This window comes from Phocoena sinus, chromosome 12, assembly GCF_008692025.1.
Source record: "Phocoena sinus isolate mPhoSin1 chromosome 12, mPhoSin1.pri, whole genome shotgun sequence".
Taxonomy (NCBI): domain Eukaryota; kingdom Metazoa; phylum Chordata; class Mammalia; order Artiodactyla; family Phocoenidae; genus Phocoena; species Phocoena sinus.
In genome coordinates this window covers 16,533,738-16,547,816 of record NC_045774.1, presented here as the reverse complement: position 1 = coordinate 16,547,816, position 14,079 = coordinate 16,533,738, and the positions used below count along the sequence as shown (strand labels likewise).

The window sequence follows — 14,079 nt, the reverse complement described above, 5'->3', positions numbered from 1 at the left end:
TTTGAACTCTCACGGGACTCTGGCACTAACTTAGTGGTGGAATTATGTGTATTTTATAGGGTCCAAAACGTTAAGACCAGCCTCGCTACCTTTTTAATACTCCATTTGATTACTCCAAGCCTTGCGTGTTTGATGCTGGTGGGTATTCCCGAAATCTGCTTTTTTCTTCAGCTGCAGGGACCTTTTGATAATAATGCAAATCTTCAAATTTATGTGTTTAGACCCTTGACCTGTCAGGTTGCTAACTGCAAGTTCTGGGCAAGTTCCTCTCTTCCCCCGGAATCCATTAGCACAGGTGGCCTTGTCACTCTGGTAGGAGTTCTCAGACTCCTCCTCGAAGGCTGGCCTGTCTGAGCTCACAGTTGGTTTGGGCTGACAGAGCACTGGGTCCAGGGGCAGATCTGCTGACCAGCCCGGGACCCTGGGCCTCCCTCATCAGCCATCTGACCGGCACTTCCCTCGCTGCTTTTCCCATGGGGATAACGGGACCTCATAGGCCCACAGGAGAGTCCTGCTAGCTGTGCTGACTTAATGGCCCCGCGGGCCGGGCCACCAGGGAGGCCTGAGTTTGCACTGGGCCGGCACTTTGGCTGCCCAGCCCCAGGATGCCTAAGAGTCTGCCGGGACGGGAGAAGGTTTTAGCCTTCAAAGCACTTTCCTGCTGTGCAGCAGGCCCTGTGCAAATGAGAGAGAATGAGATTCAGCGAAGCAAGTTATTAGGCAGCAAAGGGAGTTGCTGCCTTATCTTTGAAAGCAAGTTTCCTCTGAAGTTTCCCCAGCCTGTCTGCTGCACAGGGTCCCCTCAGGGTGGTGAACAGGTGAGGACACCTGCGGATTACCCTCAGTGGCCCAGGGGAGCTGTGTGGGTCTCCAACCACATTTCTAAAGTGGCTTGTCACTGGACTGTTTGGGGTACGTGCCTTGCCTCTCACTTCCGGTGGGCCAAGAACATATAATTAGACATAATTAGATAACGAGGACTGGGTAGCTATTTCGGGCCTTGTGGTTTTTTTTTTTTTTTGCGGTACGCGGGCCTCTCACTGTTGCGGCCTCTCCCGTTGCGGAGCACAGGCTCCGGATGCGCAGGCTCAGCGGCCACGGCTCACTGGGCCCAGCCGCTCCGCGGCATGTGGGATCTTCCCGGACCGGGACACGAACCGGTGTCCCCTGCATCGGCAGGCGGACGCTCAACCACTGCGCCCCCAGGGAAGCCCGGGCCTTGTGTTTTATGACCTGTAGACGGCACAGCACAGACCCTCTGACCCCTTGCTTCGCTCATGCGCTTCCTTCCCTCCTTCCTTTCTGCGTCACCCCTGACGTCCTCAAATCTCGTTCGTTTCTTCTTCTTTGTTTTAAACTTTTTATTGGAGTATAGTTGATTTACAATGTTGTGTTAGTTTCTGCTGTACAGCAAAGCGAATCAGTTATACATATACATATATCCACTCTTTTTTAGATTCTTTTCCCATACAGGTCATTACAGCGTATTGAGTTGAGTTCCCCATGCTATACAGTAGGTCCTTATTAGTTATCTGTTTAATATATAGTAGTGTGTATATGTCAATCCCACTTTCCCAATTTATCCCTCCCCCTGCCCCTTACTCCCTGGGAACCGTAAGTTTGTCAAACCTCATTCATTTACTCCTCTTGCTTCAAGGGCAAATCTTTACAACCCAAACAAACTGCAACACAACTAATTTTAATCAGGATAGTATAGCACTCCAATGACAAGCCAACACCAGTATCTTAATTGGATCGGCAGAGCTGGGCACAGCCTGGTGACCGTATTTTATCATGGCCTACACTACCAAGAGTTTAATCTTGATTGATTTAGTTCTGAAAGAAAAAAAAATGATAAAAACCTTTTAGAAGACACCGCATTTCAGGAAGCAGTGTCAGCCTGACTGTCAGGACCTCTGGGTGTCAGACCTTCCTGCGGACCATAGGCTCGGTGAACAGTTTAACCTTTTGAGGGCAGAGGGTCTCCGTTTTCCCATCTATAAAATAGGGACAGTTCCTGCCCACCCCTGGTTTGTAGGGATGCTCTGAACACGTGAAGGAAAGCCTTCCAAGTTCTTGGAGAGAAGGCTATTATGTGTATTCCAAGTGGCATTTAAAAGGCATTTCTGTAGAAGCCTCAGCCTGAGCCCCCAGTTTGGCTCCTGTCCCAGGGCAGCCTGGCAGTGTCTCTAATGTAACGCCTTGAGGACAGGGCCCTGCTCTCGCTGGTTTCTCCTCCCTCGATTCCACTTTGTTCAATTAAATACATACATATTGACGACCCTCTATCTCTGGGCCCTGCGCTAGGACTGGGGCTTCTGCAGTGAACAAGAAATGCTGTCCATGCCTTCAGGGAACTGTAAGTTCTTCGTCCATTAAGGAAGAATCAGCAACGAAACATGATGAGCTTTAGGAGAAAGACTCAGTGGGTGTCCCCTAGGGGAATTGGGAGGGCAGGACCCTCCCTGCTAGAGCAGGAGCCATTGCTGCTGGGCTGTGAGGGATGGTCCAGCATGCAGGGGAAGGGCACTGGCGGCCCAGGAGCCAGCCTGAGCAAAAACTGAACAAAGAGAAGGATGGAAAGGAATCCCGGAAATGGGAGCACAGCAGGAATGGAACAGTAGTGAAGAGTTTCAAGCAGGAAAAAGTAGAGACTGGCCTGATCAGCTCGAAAAAACTCACGCTGACTATGGGTTCAATCTCATTTTCTCTTCCCATCCCACATGCACAAGGCCCGGGGCCTCAGCTACGAGACCTCCATAAGCATAAACAGAATGACACATTGAATTTTAATATATTACAAGACTATTAACACTCATTGAACATGGGAATTTAAGCCATCAGCTTTTCTTTTTCAAGGGAATAGCTTTATTTAAGGAAAATTTCTTGGGTACAAATGGCAAACTGTGGGCATACAAGGAAGGCCCCCAAATACACAATTAATAGAGAAAAACAACTATGTTGGGACTTGTTTAGAGGGATTTCACATACTTTTAAAACTGAGGTCTGTATTTTGAATTATAAGGCATAGAGATAATTAAGCTGCTCTTAAGACACCTACCCTGATCTTTGCTGACACGCATTGTTTCAAGATAATGAGGTTATTAAGAGAAGAATTGATGCTACAACCTAATACTCTGTACGGATGCTTTATGTCTAAGTCTCCTTACATTCTTGACATGCAGCAAAACACTTGCTGGGAAGCGGAATGTAAGAACGGAAGTCTAACCTTCCCAACGCCTTCTTTTGTACATTTAATGTTCTGAACTCTTGAAGTGTACGGCGTTATACCAAAATGAATCGCCCCTTATTTCTTTTTCTCCATTAAGTATGGCATTCTTGTCTGGAATTTAGATACTCTGAGTGATGTAAAATTCTTTCCTGTGAGTTTTTGGTGATTCAATAAGTTTCATTTATTCATAACCTAGGCATCTTGTCCTGTCCCATTTTTTCTCTTTTTTTTTTTTTTTAGACCTAGAAGGAACAATTTCTCCATATCCATTTTTATTAATTCAACCATAGAAAGCAATACTATCAGACCAAAAGAGTGCTTTTGGAGATAATTAAGATTATCTCCAAAGTAGTTGCCTCAGGGAAGGCTCCCTGCCAGAGGAGATAAACACTACCGAGGTCAGCAGAAACCTCAGATCAATTTGGGTTTGTGAGGTTTTCCACTGCTCTTTGGTTTTTGAGCTACCTGAAAGTTCAGGCCAGACAGGTGTTTTTCACCTGGTCTACCTGGAGAAGTGAGTCAAAATTACGTCGGCCTAAAAGATGCTACTCTTTGTTGTGATGTTTAAGTAGGATGTTTAATATTTTTGTACTCTGGTTTCATGTGTCTGTTCCCAGTTGTTGAAGTCACCTAAAGAATTAGAATTTTTGAAAAAGTTCCGCTTCCCAACATCACCTCTTTAAGTATGTCTTAGATCATCAAGACTGTGACAGACAATTCAATTTGTCTTCCCCCCTCCTGCCCCATTTTGTTTTCTAAGATTATTTTTTGGCAGGGTGGGGGGAAGTAATTTTTTTCCAATCTACAATTCCCCTCGACCCCCAACTTGGGTCTTGCAGGGAAAACACTGTGAAGGTTTGTGTCAGAGCGCAATGCTATGAAAATAGCCCAAGCGAATTATGAGATATCACTACACTAACTGATCTCAAACTACCACTACTCTTAATCTTTTTCCGTGTCTCTTCCTTTCTCACCCATGACCCCCTTACCCTTCTTTGTGTCCATTTCTCTTTCCTTATTTGTCTCTGATGGTGGCTCCAATGCCAAAACTAACTTGCAAAAGCAAAACATTTAAAAATCAATCAGTCGCTGCAGAAGTAAGTAGGGTGTGATGTGCAAGGACACGATGTGAGTTTTGGACACTTCTTTCTTCCCTTGAAGGGAGGTCTTAGTTACTGATGTGAACAAAGTCTGCCCTCTGATGGCATCATTTAACAAAACAAATCCGATCTCGCTAATTCCATAATTCAAACGGGTTTCCACATCTTATTTCTAAATGTTGACTTTGTTTTCATTCTCATTAGCAAAGTCATCCATTTTAATTGTGTCCTGCAAATCTTTTGTAATAGTGACAGACACCTCAAGCTCTGAAGAGAGCGTCAAAATAAAACTGATATTAGCGCTTAGTGAATGCTATCTTTACCTGCTTAGAGCCCAGAAGTTTGATTTTCAGAATGAGAGTTTTCTCTCAGTTTATCCTGTGAAGACATGGCTGGACTCATCTTCCGGAAATGGCGCTTTCCGCCTCCCTTTTCTCTTTTCCCTCCACAGCAGGTGGACTCTGCTGCCCCGTGAGCCCCCCCACTCGTGGCTGGCCCGTCAGGGCGTGGTGTGATCTGGACTTGCCCTGAGCCCATCTCCCTGCACACCACGAAGGGCTTCCTCCCTGTTGTCTATTGGTTTCCATCAAGTCATCTTCCTCTCCCAGCAGGAACCTTAACTCCAGTGTCCCAGCTGCCCCACCCTCACTCAGCAGAAGCCCCCACCTCTCTTCCCTCAGGACACTCAGGGAGCAGAGAGTAGCTCAGCCTCTGCTTGCGTTTCGTGATGGGAGGCTCTGTGCTGGGCACCAAGGACCAAAGTGTCCGCTGAATGAGGTTGTGAGGACAGAGGGTGGCCCTTCCACCCCGTTGCAGCAAATGACCATTAATTAACCATCTTGCCCCTCCTCCGCCCGCAGGCAGCCCCTCATGCTGCCCCCCAAGCAACTATATCCTTTTCCACGGTGGCCTTTCTCTCACTTCAAAGTGTCTCCTTCCTCACTGCCAGGGATCAAAGCATGGGCCACTAGCCTTGGGACACTCTTCCTTTTTTGATGTGGGTGACAGCGCAGGAATAACCTCTACTTTTAGGCCGGAGGTGAAAAATACAGATATACTCTCAGTAGAATGAAAATTGCCAGGGCTAAGGAGGAAGGAGGGGAATGGGATTTATTGTTTACTGGGCACAGAATTTCAGCTGGGGATGATGAGAGGATTCTGGAGTTGGATGATGGTGATGGTGGTACAACAGTGTGAATGTACTCGATGCCACTGAACTGTCCCCTTAAAAATGGCAGAAAGGGTAAATTTTATGTTATGTGTATTTTAGCACAAGTAAAAATTATATATATGCTGTTTGCACTCATAGAAAACTCTACTGTCGTAGGAGAACAAAATAGTCTTAACTCTCTAGAATAATTTTTTTTCACTTTCATGCTTTATTGAAAGTAAAATATGAATCAAAGACAGGTATTGGTAAGCAGGTTACGTCTCTAAAGAATTACTTTTAGTTCAGAGCAGAATGTTGTCCCATCCCCTGTGATACAAATCCTTTGCGGACCAAAGCATCTGGTGTGAAACTCAAGCAAGGAAATATAACAGAACTTTATTCCCTCCCGTGCCTATAAATCTCATGTGTAAACATGATTTACTGATACTGCTACTAAACTTTTTCAGTCTTTACTTGCCCATTTCCCCCCCGCCCCCCTTAAATATAAAATTTGAAACATTTCCTTCAAGTCTGATGGCCTTCAGTGCAATCTGCTGTATCTGACATAAGGCATTTGGGGACAGTCACTTTTGAATGGTTTCCTGCCTTGCGGAGGAGTCATGCATATAGTTTTGGCCTTAAGTCTTGTTATTTAATACGTGCAGTAACGGCCCAGGAAGAATATCATCTGCAATCTGATGAAAGTGTACCTAAAATTCTTTCCCAAGGGCTTTGTGCAGCTACTGGGAGGTGACTAGTGTTGATTGAAGGGTTGATCCATGGAGGTAGCTGTGTGGGGCGAATGGTGAAGAAAATTCTCAGAATGAGATACTCAGGAATGCCTGGGAGAAGTGAAAACCATGCGGTTATTATTTCTGGAGAATTATGTCCTGCTTTGGACCTTCATCTTCTCATCAAAAAGCCAAAAACAGAATACGGTAAATTTGCAGCCGGTCAGAAGGAGACCCACAGGGGTAATTAAAGAGTTGGTAAATATGACCTATGAACAGATATCAGTGAAATTGGAAATACCTGCTATTTTAGGATGCCTGGAAAGAGCTCGAAATATGCTGTGGTTATTGTGGTGACCAAGGGCGAAGAGGGGGTGTTGTTAAGCGAAAGACAAAATATGACCTGACTCTCCTACTCTCCAGTACATGCAAAGCACAGAACCTCTCATCAGCTGTGGTCAGCTCAGGTTTTTTAAAAACTTGATAAAGATGAAATTAGAGCTATAGATGATAAAATTAAGGGAAATGAATCTCAAGACAAATGCTAAAGGGATTTCAAAAAGAAACACATGGCCTTCCCTGGTGGCGCAGAGGTTGAGAGTCCGCCTGCCGATGCAGGGGACACGGGTTCGTGCCCTGGTCCGGGAGGATCCCACACGCCGCGGAGCGGCTGGGCCCGTGAGCCATGGCCGCTGAGCCTGCACGCCCGGAGCCTGTGCTCCGCAATGGGAGAGGCCGCGACAGTGAGAGGCCCGCGTACCGCAAAAAAAGAAAAAAGAAAAAGAAACACATGCAAAAGAACGCTAAAGGAGCTGAGAAGGCTTAAAGTTGTAAAAGCATCTGAAGAGAAGCTGATCCTTTGTGTCGAGTGGATCAAACCAAAGGAAACGTGCACAGAAGGAAGACTAGGAATTTTGGTCGAGGTAACAAGGACGCCTCAACTGATGGGCTTCACAGGGAGGCTGTGGAATCTCCCCTCAAGGGTTTTAAAAAAATAAGGCAGAGCGCTGTGCTTCCTGGGAAGGCGGGGGAGGGGTGGGGGGAACAGTCAGTTCAGGTGACCCAGAGACCTTCCAAGGGTGACCTGGACTTCTGACCAGAATTTTAAAATTACTGAGAGAAGACAAACCGATCCTGAGAGAGGATGGGATGAGGGTGGGACATTTGTTTCCCTTCTCAAGCCCAGGGACACATGGGCGGTGTTTGGCCCCTTTTGTGTAACTGACATGTCACCCCAGGTTTTGCCAGTTTGGGAAGGAGCTGTGTGTCCTAGAAAAAGGATGAGGGTTGGTGGTCTGAAACCATTATTACTGTCATTTTCTGGAAGAGGAAAGATAGGTATCAGATACCTCTCTCACCGTTAGAAATTTCTAGAGAGGCTATTGCAGTATCTGATACTATTTGACAATAAATTCCTACATTGTCTAAAACTTCTTCTGGAAGTCTTGCATTGGGTCACAATGTGCAAACAGGAGCAGGTCGCCCCGGCTCGAAAAGCCTTGTCATTCTTCTCATCTACAGCCTTCAGTGGAAGGTGGCTGTGACCAGGCTGAGAAAACCATCTCGTAGTGGGCAGCCGTGCATGGACTCACAGCACCAGGCGGTTCTGCTAATTAGCGGTAATAGTCATTCTTCACAGACCATGGAAGCACAGTTGAGGTTTTTAATAGCATGTTGCAATTTGAGGGTTGAATTGCATTCACATCTGGTATGCAGGCTTTGTCTTTCTAATCCCTAACCCTATTACTTTAGTTGCTATTTATCATAGATATGAAACCCAATTTAATTAAAAAGAGGAAGATACATCCAGGATGATGGTGGTTAGCCGTGGTTGGCACAGCTGATTTTTGGAACTAGTTAGTTGTTCGCCCAGCTGCGTGAACGTCACCTTGTGTACGTCTGGGATCTGACAAAGAGTCGTGTTGGCATGGCTAACCCTGCTCCTGAGTGGTTTGTTTTCAGATGTGGTGTATTCGAGGAGTCCAGAATCGCACTCATGCATCCTGGCGCCTGAAATCACACCACTGGAGAGTCATCCCTTCTTGTGCCTTTGGATTCTTCTCTCTGAAGATTCTCTTTTAAAATGCAAAGACCTGGAGGGACTTCCCTGGCAGTCCAGTGGTTAAGACTTCGCCTTCCGATGCAGGGGGTGTGGGTTTAATCCCTGGTCGGGGAGCTAAGATCCCACATGCCTCGCGGCCAGAAACCCAAAACATAAAACAGAAGCAATATTGTAACAAATCCAATAAAGACTTAAAAAATTGTCCACATTAAAAAAACCCAAAAAAACCTGGGGAAAGCATTCTATGTATCAATACACAAAAAACGATTGGTGGCTCGTTATGTCTACTTTCCTTTACCACAGAGACCTGTGATAGTGGCAGAAACTTGCAAACTCAGAAACATCCACCCATGGTGTCTTCTAAGACCATGCCTTCATTGGTTGAGCACCTACTGTGTGCCACACACTGTCTAAAGGACATTGTTCCTGGCTTCTGGAGGCCCATAGTCTGATGGGAGAGGCAGACATGTACACACAGAGTGGAGAGAGCATTTGAGCCAGAGGAGGGAGGGATTGACACGAGGATGGGAGTCAACTGCGGAAGGATGTCACGGTGATTCTGGGCTGGGTCTTGAAAGGTGAACAGTCTGCCAGCTGGAGAGGTGGCAGCAGGATCGTGTCAGTTCGTTTTCTCTGAGCTCTTTCTGACCCCTGACAGAATGTCTAGGCACCCTCCTCGGAAGGTCACGGGGTGAGAGAAGCCTGTGGGTCCCTCAGGAGGTCCCCAGAGCAAGACCTCTGCCCAGAGCCTGGAGAGTTCTCCCAGGCCCTTCAGGGTCACTGCTTTCAGGCAGTTCAAAGAGAAAGGGGAGGAATCCGTAAGACAAATTCAACCAACCTAATCCTTTTGCCTGGCGAAGGCCTCGCTCTTGGGCCACAGTTCAGTGCATTTGTCTACTCCCTTTGCAGAAGGAATTAAAATGGCACACTTAGATATTTGCTTTATTTTTATCTAAAACCCCTTGCCATCATTTGAGGATAATTATATTGGTTTTTGTTGTGTTCATGTTATCCCTTACACTGTTACTTTTCTCAGCTTTGGAACCTTCTTTCCATGGTTCAGAGCACAGATTCTGGAGTCAGACTGCCTGGATTCATATCCGGGCTCAGCCACAAGTTACAAGCTCCCTGCCTCCGTTTCCCCCATGTAAATGGGGATAATTACGATTTCTACTCCACTGAGGCGTGGGGAAGGTTCGGTGAGTCGGTTACAAAGTATTTACAGCAAGGTGAACAGGGAGCGTTTCATAAATGTTAGCTGTTATTATCCACTTCCTGCAGAGCCCCTTATCTGAGACTGTTTGAATTAGAATGTAGAATGAGTACCATTTCACCCAATGAGGCTTTTGGAATTTACCAGGTAGTCAAAACATTCCATGAGGGCCGGTGGAAATACAACACCCAGTTCAGCGGGGCCCCGCCCTCAGGAACCTGCAGCCTCCTGAGAAAAGGAGACCGCATCTACACCTTCACGTTGACAAATACCGCAGTTTGCACAGCCCTCACCGCCTCTCAGCAGGTACCTGGACAGGCACCTCCCGCAGGATACTAAGTGCCCATCAGGAAACACTGCTCGCTGATTAGTTTGTGCACTGGCACCTGAGCAGACAGGGTCTTCTGATGATGATGTATTAACCTAGAGGGGAGCCAGTATCTAAGTGGGCTTGATTTTCCTCCAGAAGTGATGGCTTGTAACCAGCTCCATGTTTGTATGCGTCATAGGTTTGGAGGAGACCAGCCTGTCTACATCAACATCATTAGAGACCCTGTCAACCGGTTTTTATCTAACTATTTTTTCCGTCGATTTGGAGACTGGAGAGGAGAACAGAATCACATGATCCGTACCCCCAGCATGAGGCAGGAAGAGCGCTACCTGGTAAGTCCTGTCACATCGAAGAGCTGGTCCCTCCCCTCCCCGTGGCCGTCCTGTCCACGAGCTCCATGTGATGAGGGCACGTCCTCAGGGAGCAGGTTTTTGCCAGTGAAAAATTAATTTTCCAGATGACCCAGATCTTAACGAACATTTTCTCAAATGACTTTCTAACCTTGTTTTCCTCAGTTTGTCTTTAGTGCTAGGTTTTAGGCCCCAGAGAAGAAATAGTCTTTCCCAGGGAATCCTGACCAGCACTATTGTCGTTTTGGCGTGTTTGGGGATTTCTCTTAAAAGGTCACAAAGTACTGTCTCATACTTCATGCCATTCAGTTCCCGTGACAGTCCCATGAGGGAGGGGTATTTTCAGATGAGAACCCTGAGATTCCAAAAGGATGTGAGCACAGCCATGACTGACTGTTTCCAGGTCCTCTGACTCCAAGTCCAAGGTCCTTTCCACCAGAGCACAACAGAATCCGGCATCTTGGCAAAATCAGTTTGCTTTTCTGGACCTTGTTTGGGGACCCTCAGCTTCATAGGGATGTTCATTTTGATCCCAGTAATTGTTTCCACAGCTTGGAGTTGGTAACAAATGAAAGTACTGCATCTGGCAGCCAGCACCAGAATAAACGATGCGTTTCCCACTAGTTTGTGACCTAGATTGACAAACACTTGCTGAGTGGCTTAGAGCCTCAGCCACTAAAGTGTTAAAGAGGCTGAAATGCTGGTCTCTGTGTCTGAGAGAGCCCGTCAGGTTCACCCAGACTGTCCCGGGCTGTCAGGCACAGCAGAAAGAGAAGGATGTATGGAGGGCTCTGTGGAGATCCGCTTCCACGGCTGGCATGTAACACAGAGCCCATGCCCACCGCTGGTGTGTGTGCAGCAGCATCCTCGAGCTAAAGAAGAGTATCGTTAGTCACAGTTCCAGCACAACGCCAGAACTTCTCTTTCCTCATTTGATTTTAAAAAGCATGATAAACGTATGTGTTTGGAGGATGGAGCATTTTTCGATAATGTCACTTTCATGTCTTAAAATTCACAATTAGAGTTGAGAAAACTGAGATGCACAGAAGTTAAGGATCGTATCCAGTGCTACACAACTAGTTATAGATGGGCCATCACTAGCGACCAAGGCTTTTCACTCACCATTTAGCATTTGTTCAGCTACCCAATGCTTCAATGAAATATTCTGATGGTATATTTTTAAAGTGACTTTTATTTCTTTTTCTTTTTCACTTCTGATGGCAAAAACTCTGATCTTTTTCTTTAAAATACATGTTATGAATATGGCTCTGTATTTTTTTATTCAATGGCAAGTACATATTCAGAGTATAGAACCACTTACTAGAGGAATAATGTCTTTATAGTTTGTACTGGACCTGATTAGCATTATATGTTTTTTTGAAAACATATAGCATCTTCCATGTAACCAAAATATACTACAGAGTTTCTGGCTCAATCCGATACTACAGAAGTTAGAACCGAGTGTAGCAGAAGATGCTGAAAAACCAAAGATATGAAGACAAGTTTTATGAATCCCACTCTTCAAATATTAATGTAGGTAATAAGTAAATTCACAGTCTACCAGAAAGTGAAAAGTGATTCGGGAAAGTGGATGGGCAGTGCCAGGGATCCATCATGCAGCGGGAGAGATGAGGGACAGGCTGCCATGCGATGTTGATAAGCAGGTCAGGGAAGGCATTGCATCTGGCATATAAGCAGCAATTAGAATGAGAAGTGGAATTGGTCACTCGGTCGGTTGGGAGAATGCAGCTCCAGGTGGAGGGGGCAGCTGGACCAAAGGCCTGGAGTGGGCACTTGTGTGCTCATTCAGAAATCAGCAGGGAGAACAGAGTGGCTGGTATAGAGTGAGGTGTGGGGAGAGGGAAGTGGCAGGTAAGTCTTGGAGACCACAGATCATATAAGGCCCTGTGAGGCACTGCAGTAACTTTGAGTTGGGAAGTAACATGAATAACCCCACATCGTTCACACCCTTTTTTATTGAAGTATAGTTGATTTACAATGTTGTGTTAATTTCTGCTGTACAGCAAAGTGACTCATTTATACATATTTATGCATTCTTTTTTTTATATCCTTTTCCATCATGGTTTATCATAGGATACTGAATATAGTTCTCTGTGTTATATGGTAGGACCTTGTTGTTTATTCATTTCGTATAGAATAGCTTACATCTGCTAACCCCAATCCCCCACTACATCCCTCCCCCAAACCCCTCCCCCTTGGCAACCACCAGTCTGTTCTCTATGTCCGTGAGTCTGTTTCATAGATACATTCATTTGTGTCATATTTTAGATTCCACATGTAAGTGATATCATATGGTATTTGTCTTTCTCTGTCTGACTTACCTCACTTTGTATGATAATCTCTGGTTGCATCCATGTTGCTGCAAATGACATTATTACATTCCTTTTTATGGCTGAGTAGTATTCCATTGTATATATGTACCACAACTTCTTTATCCATTCATCTGTTGATGGACATTTGGGTTGTTTCCATGTCTTGGCTATTGTGAATAGTGCTGCTGTGAACATAGGGGTGCATGTGTCTTTTTGGATTAGAGTTTTGTCTGGATGTATGCCCAGGAGTGGGATTGCTGGATCATATGGTAATTCTATTTTTAGTTTTCTGAGGAACCTGCATACTGTTTTCCATAATGGCTGTACCAACTTACATTCCCACCAGCAGTGTAGGAGGGTTCCCTTTTCTCCAAATTGTCTCCAGCATTTGTTATTTGTAGACTTTTTAATGATGGCCATTCTGACTGGTGTGAGGTGGTACCTCGTTGTAGTTTTGATTTCGCATTTCCCTAATAATTAGCGATGCTGAGCATCTTTTCAGGCACCTATTGGCCATTTGTACTTCTTCTTTGGAGAAATATCTGCTTAAGTCTTCTGCCCATTTTTTGATTGGGCTGTTTGCTTTGTTGTTGTTGAGTTGTATGAGGTGTTTTTATATTTTGGAAATTAAGCCCTTGCCGCAAATTGTACACACCTTAATCAGTGAATCTTTCTCCCGTATCTCCACTAAAAAGCAGAGCCCTCCTCCCAGCCGGGGATGTGTCATCTCATGAGCCTTCAAACATCCTCAGCAATTCTCCCCCTTCTTTCTGGGAGTCAGGACTCCTCCCTGCTGCTCTAGACCTGTATCTGACACCTGGGTGCTTGTTCTGAAGTCTCACAAGCCTCCTCACACTCAAAGTTTCCAGGGGTTCTATTGAAAATGGGGTCTGTGGGATGGAGACCCCAAAGTTGTGCAGTGCACAACCTACACAGCTGTACATGGATGTCCCAATATTCTTCTTCAGTGCTCCCACCAGGTTCTACGCTGGCTGGCCATGTCATTTCTCTGGGTGATAAAATGTCTTCACATCTCTTCTGTCCTCCCAACAGCCTATAAGCTCTTTGAGGACAAGATAAGATCAGAGTTCCATCTGTGTCCTTGGTACTCAGAAGAGGGGCTGAATTAGTAGAAGCCTCAATACACTACTTAATCAATAAAATAAACAACAACAAAAATATTAATACAGTTATAGTGTAGTTAATATGGAGTTGGGGGAATCTTCTCCGTTTTTCTACCCTGTCATCCTGTAAATCATTCCACATAACATAGTCTTCCCACAAACAATAAGTTGTAATCATTAGCGAGAGAAATTGTGTAAACATGCGAGAAAAAACTCATGGTTTAGTCTTTTTTTTTAAAGCCCATAAAATGTTGAAAGTTGGTAATGGAGGCAACTCTTATATTTTTGAAGAGCCTTTATGCTGTGATATGAGAGATTCCAGGGAAATTTCCCTGCCTGGAATTCTACCCTTAGAGATTTGCAGGGGCCCCCGTTCCAAATGTAAAGCACTGTGTCCTGGGAAGGGCCGGTGTCAGATGAGCTCAGCTCATTCCTTGGCAAGACCCCAGCAGG

General features: G+C 45.5%; 1 protein-coding gene across 1 annotated transcript in view; it reads left to right on the top strand.

Annotated features, from left to right (window-relative positions):
* The window catches only part of UST (uronyl 2-sulfotransferase), a 302,202-nt gene that overhangs the window by 185,421 nt on the left and 102,702 nt on the right, over positions 1–14,079 (top strand). The window contains 1 exon segment of the mRNA XM_032651795.1: positions 9,998–10,151. Coding sequence (XP_032507686.1) covers positions 9,998–10,151 — 154 coding nt within the window.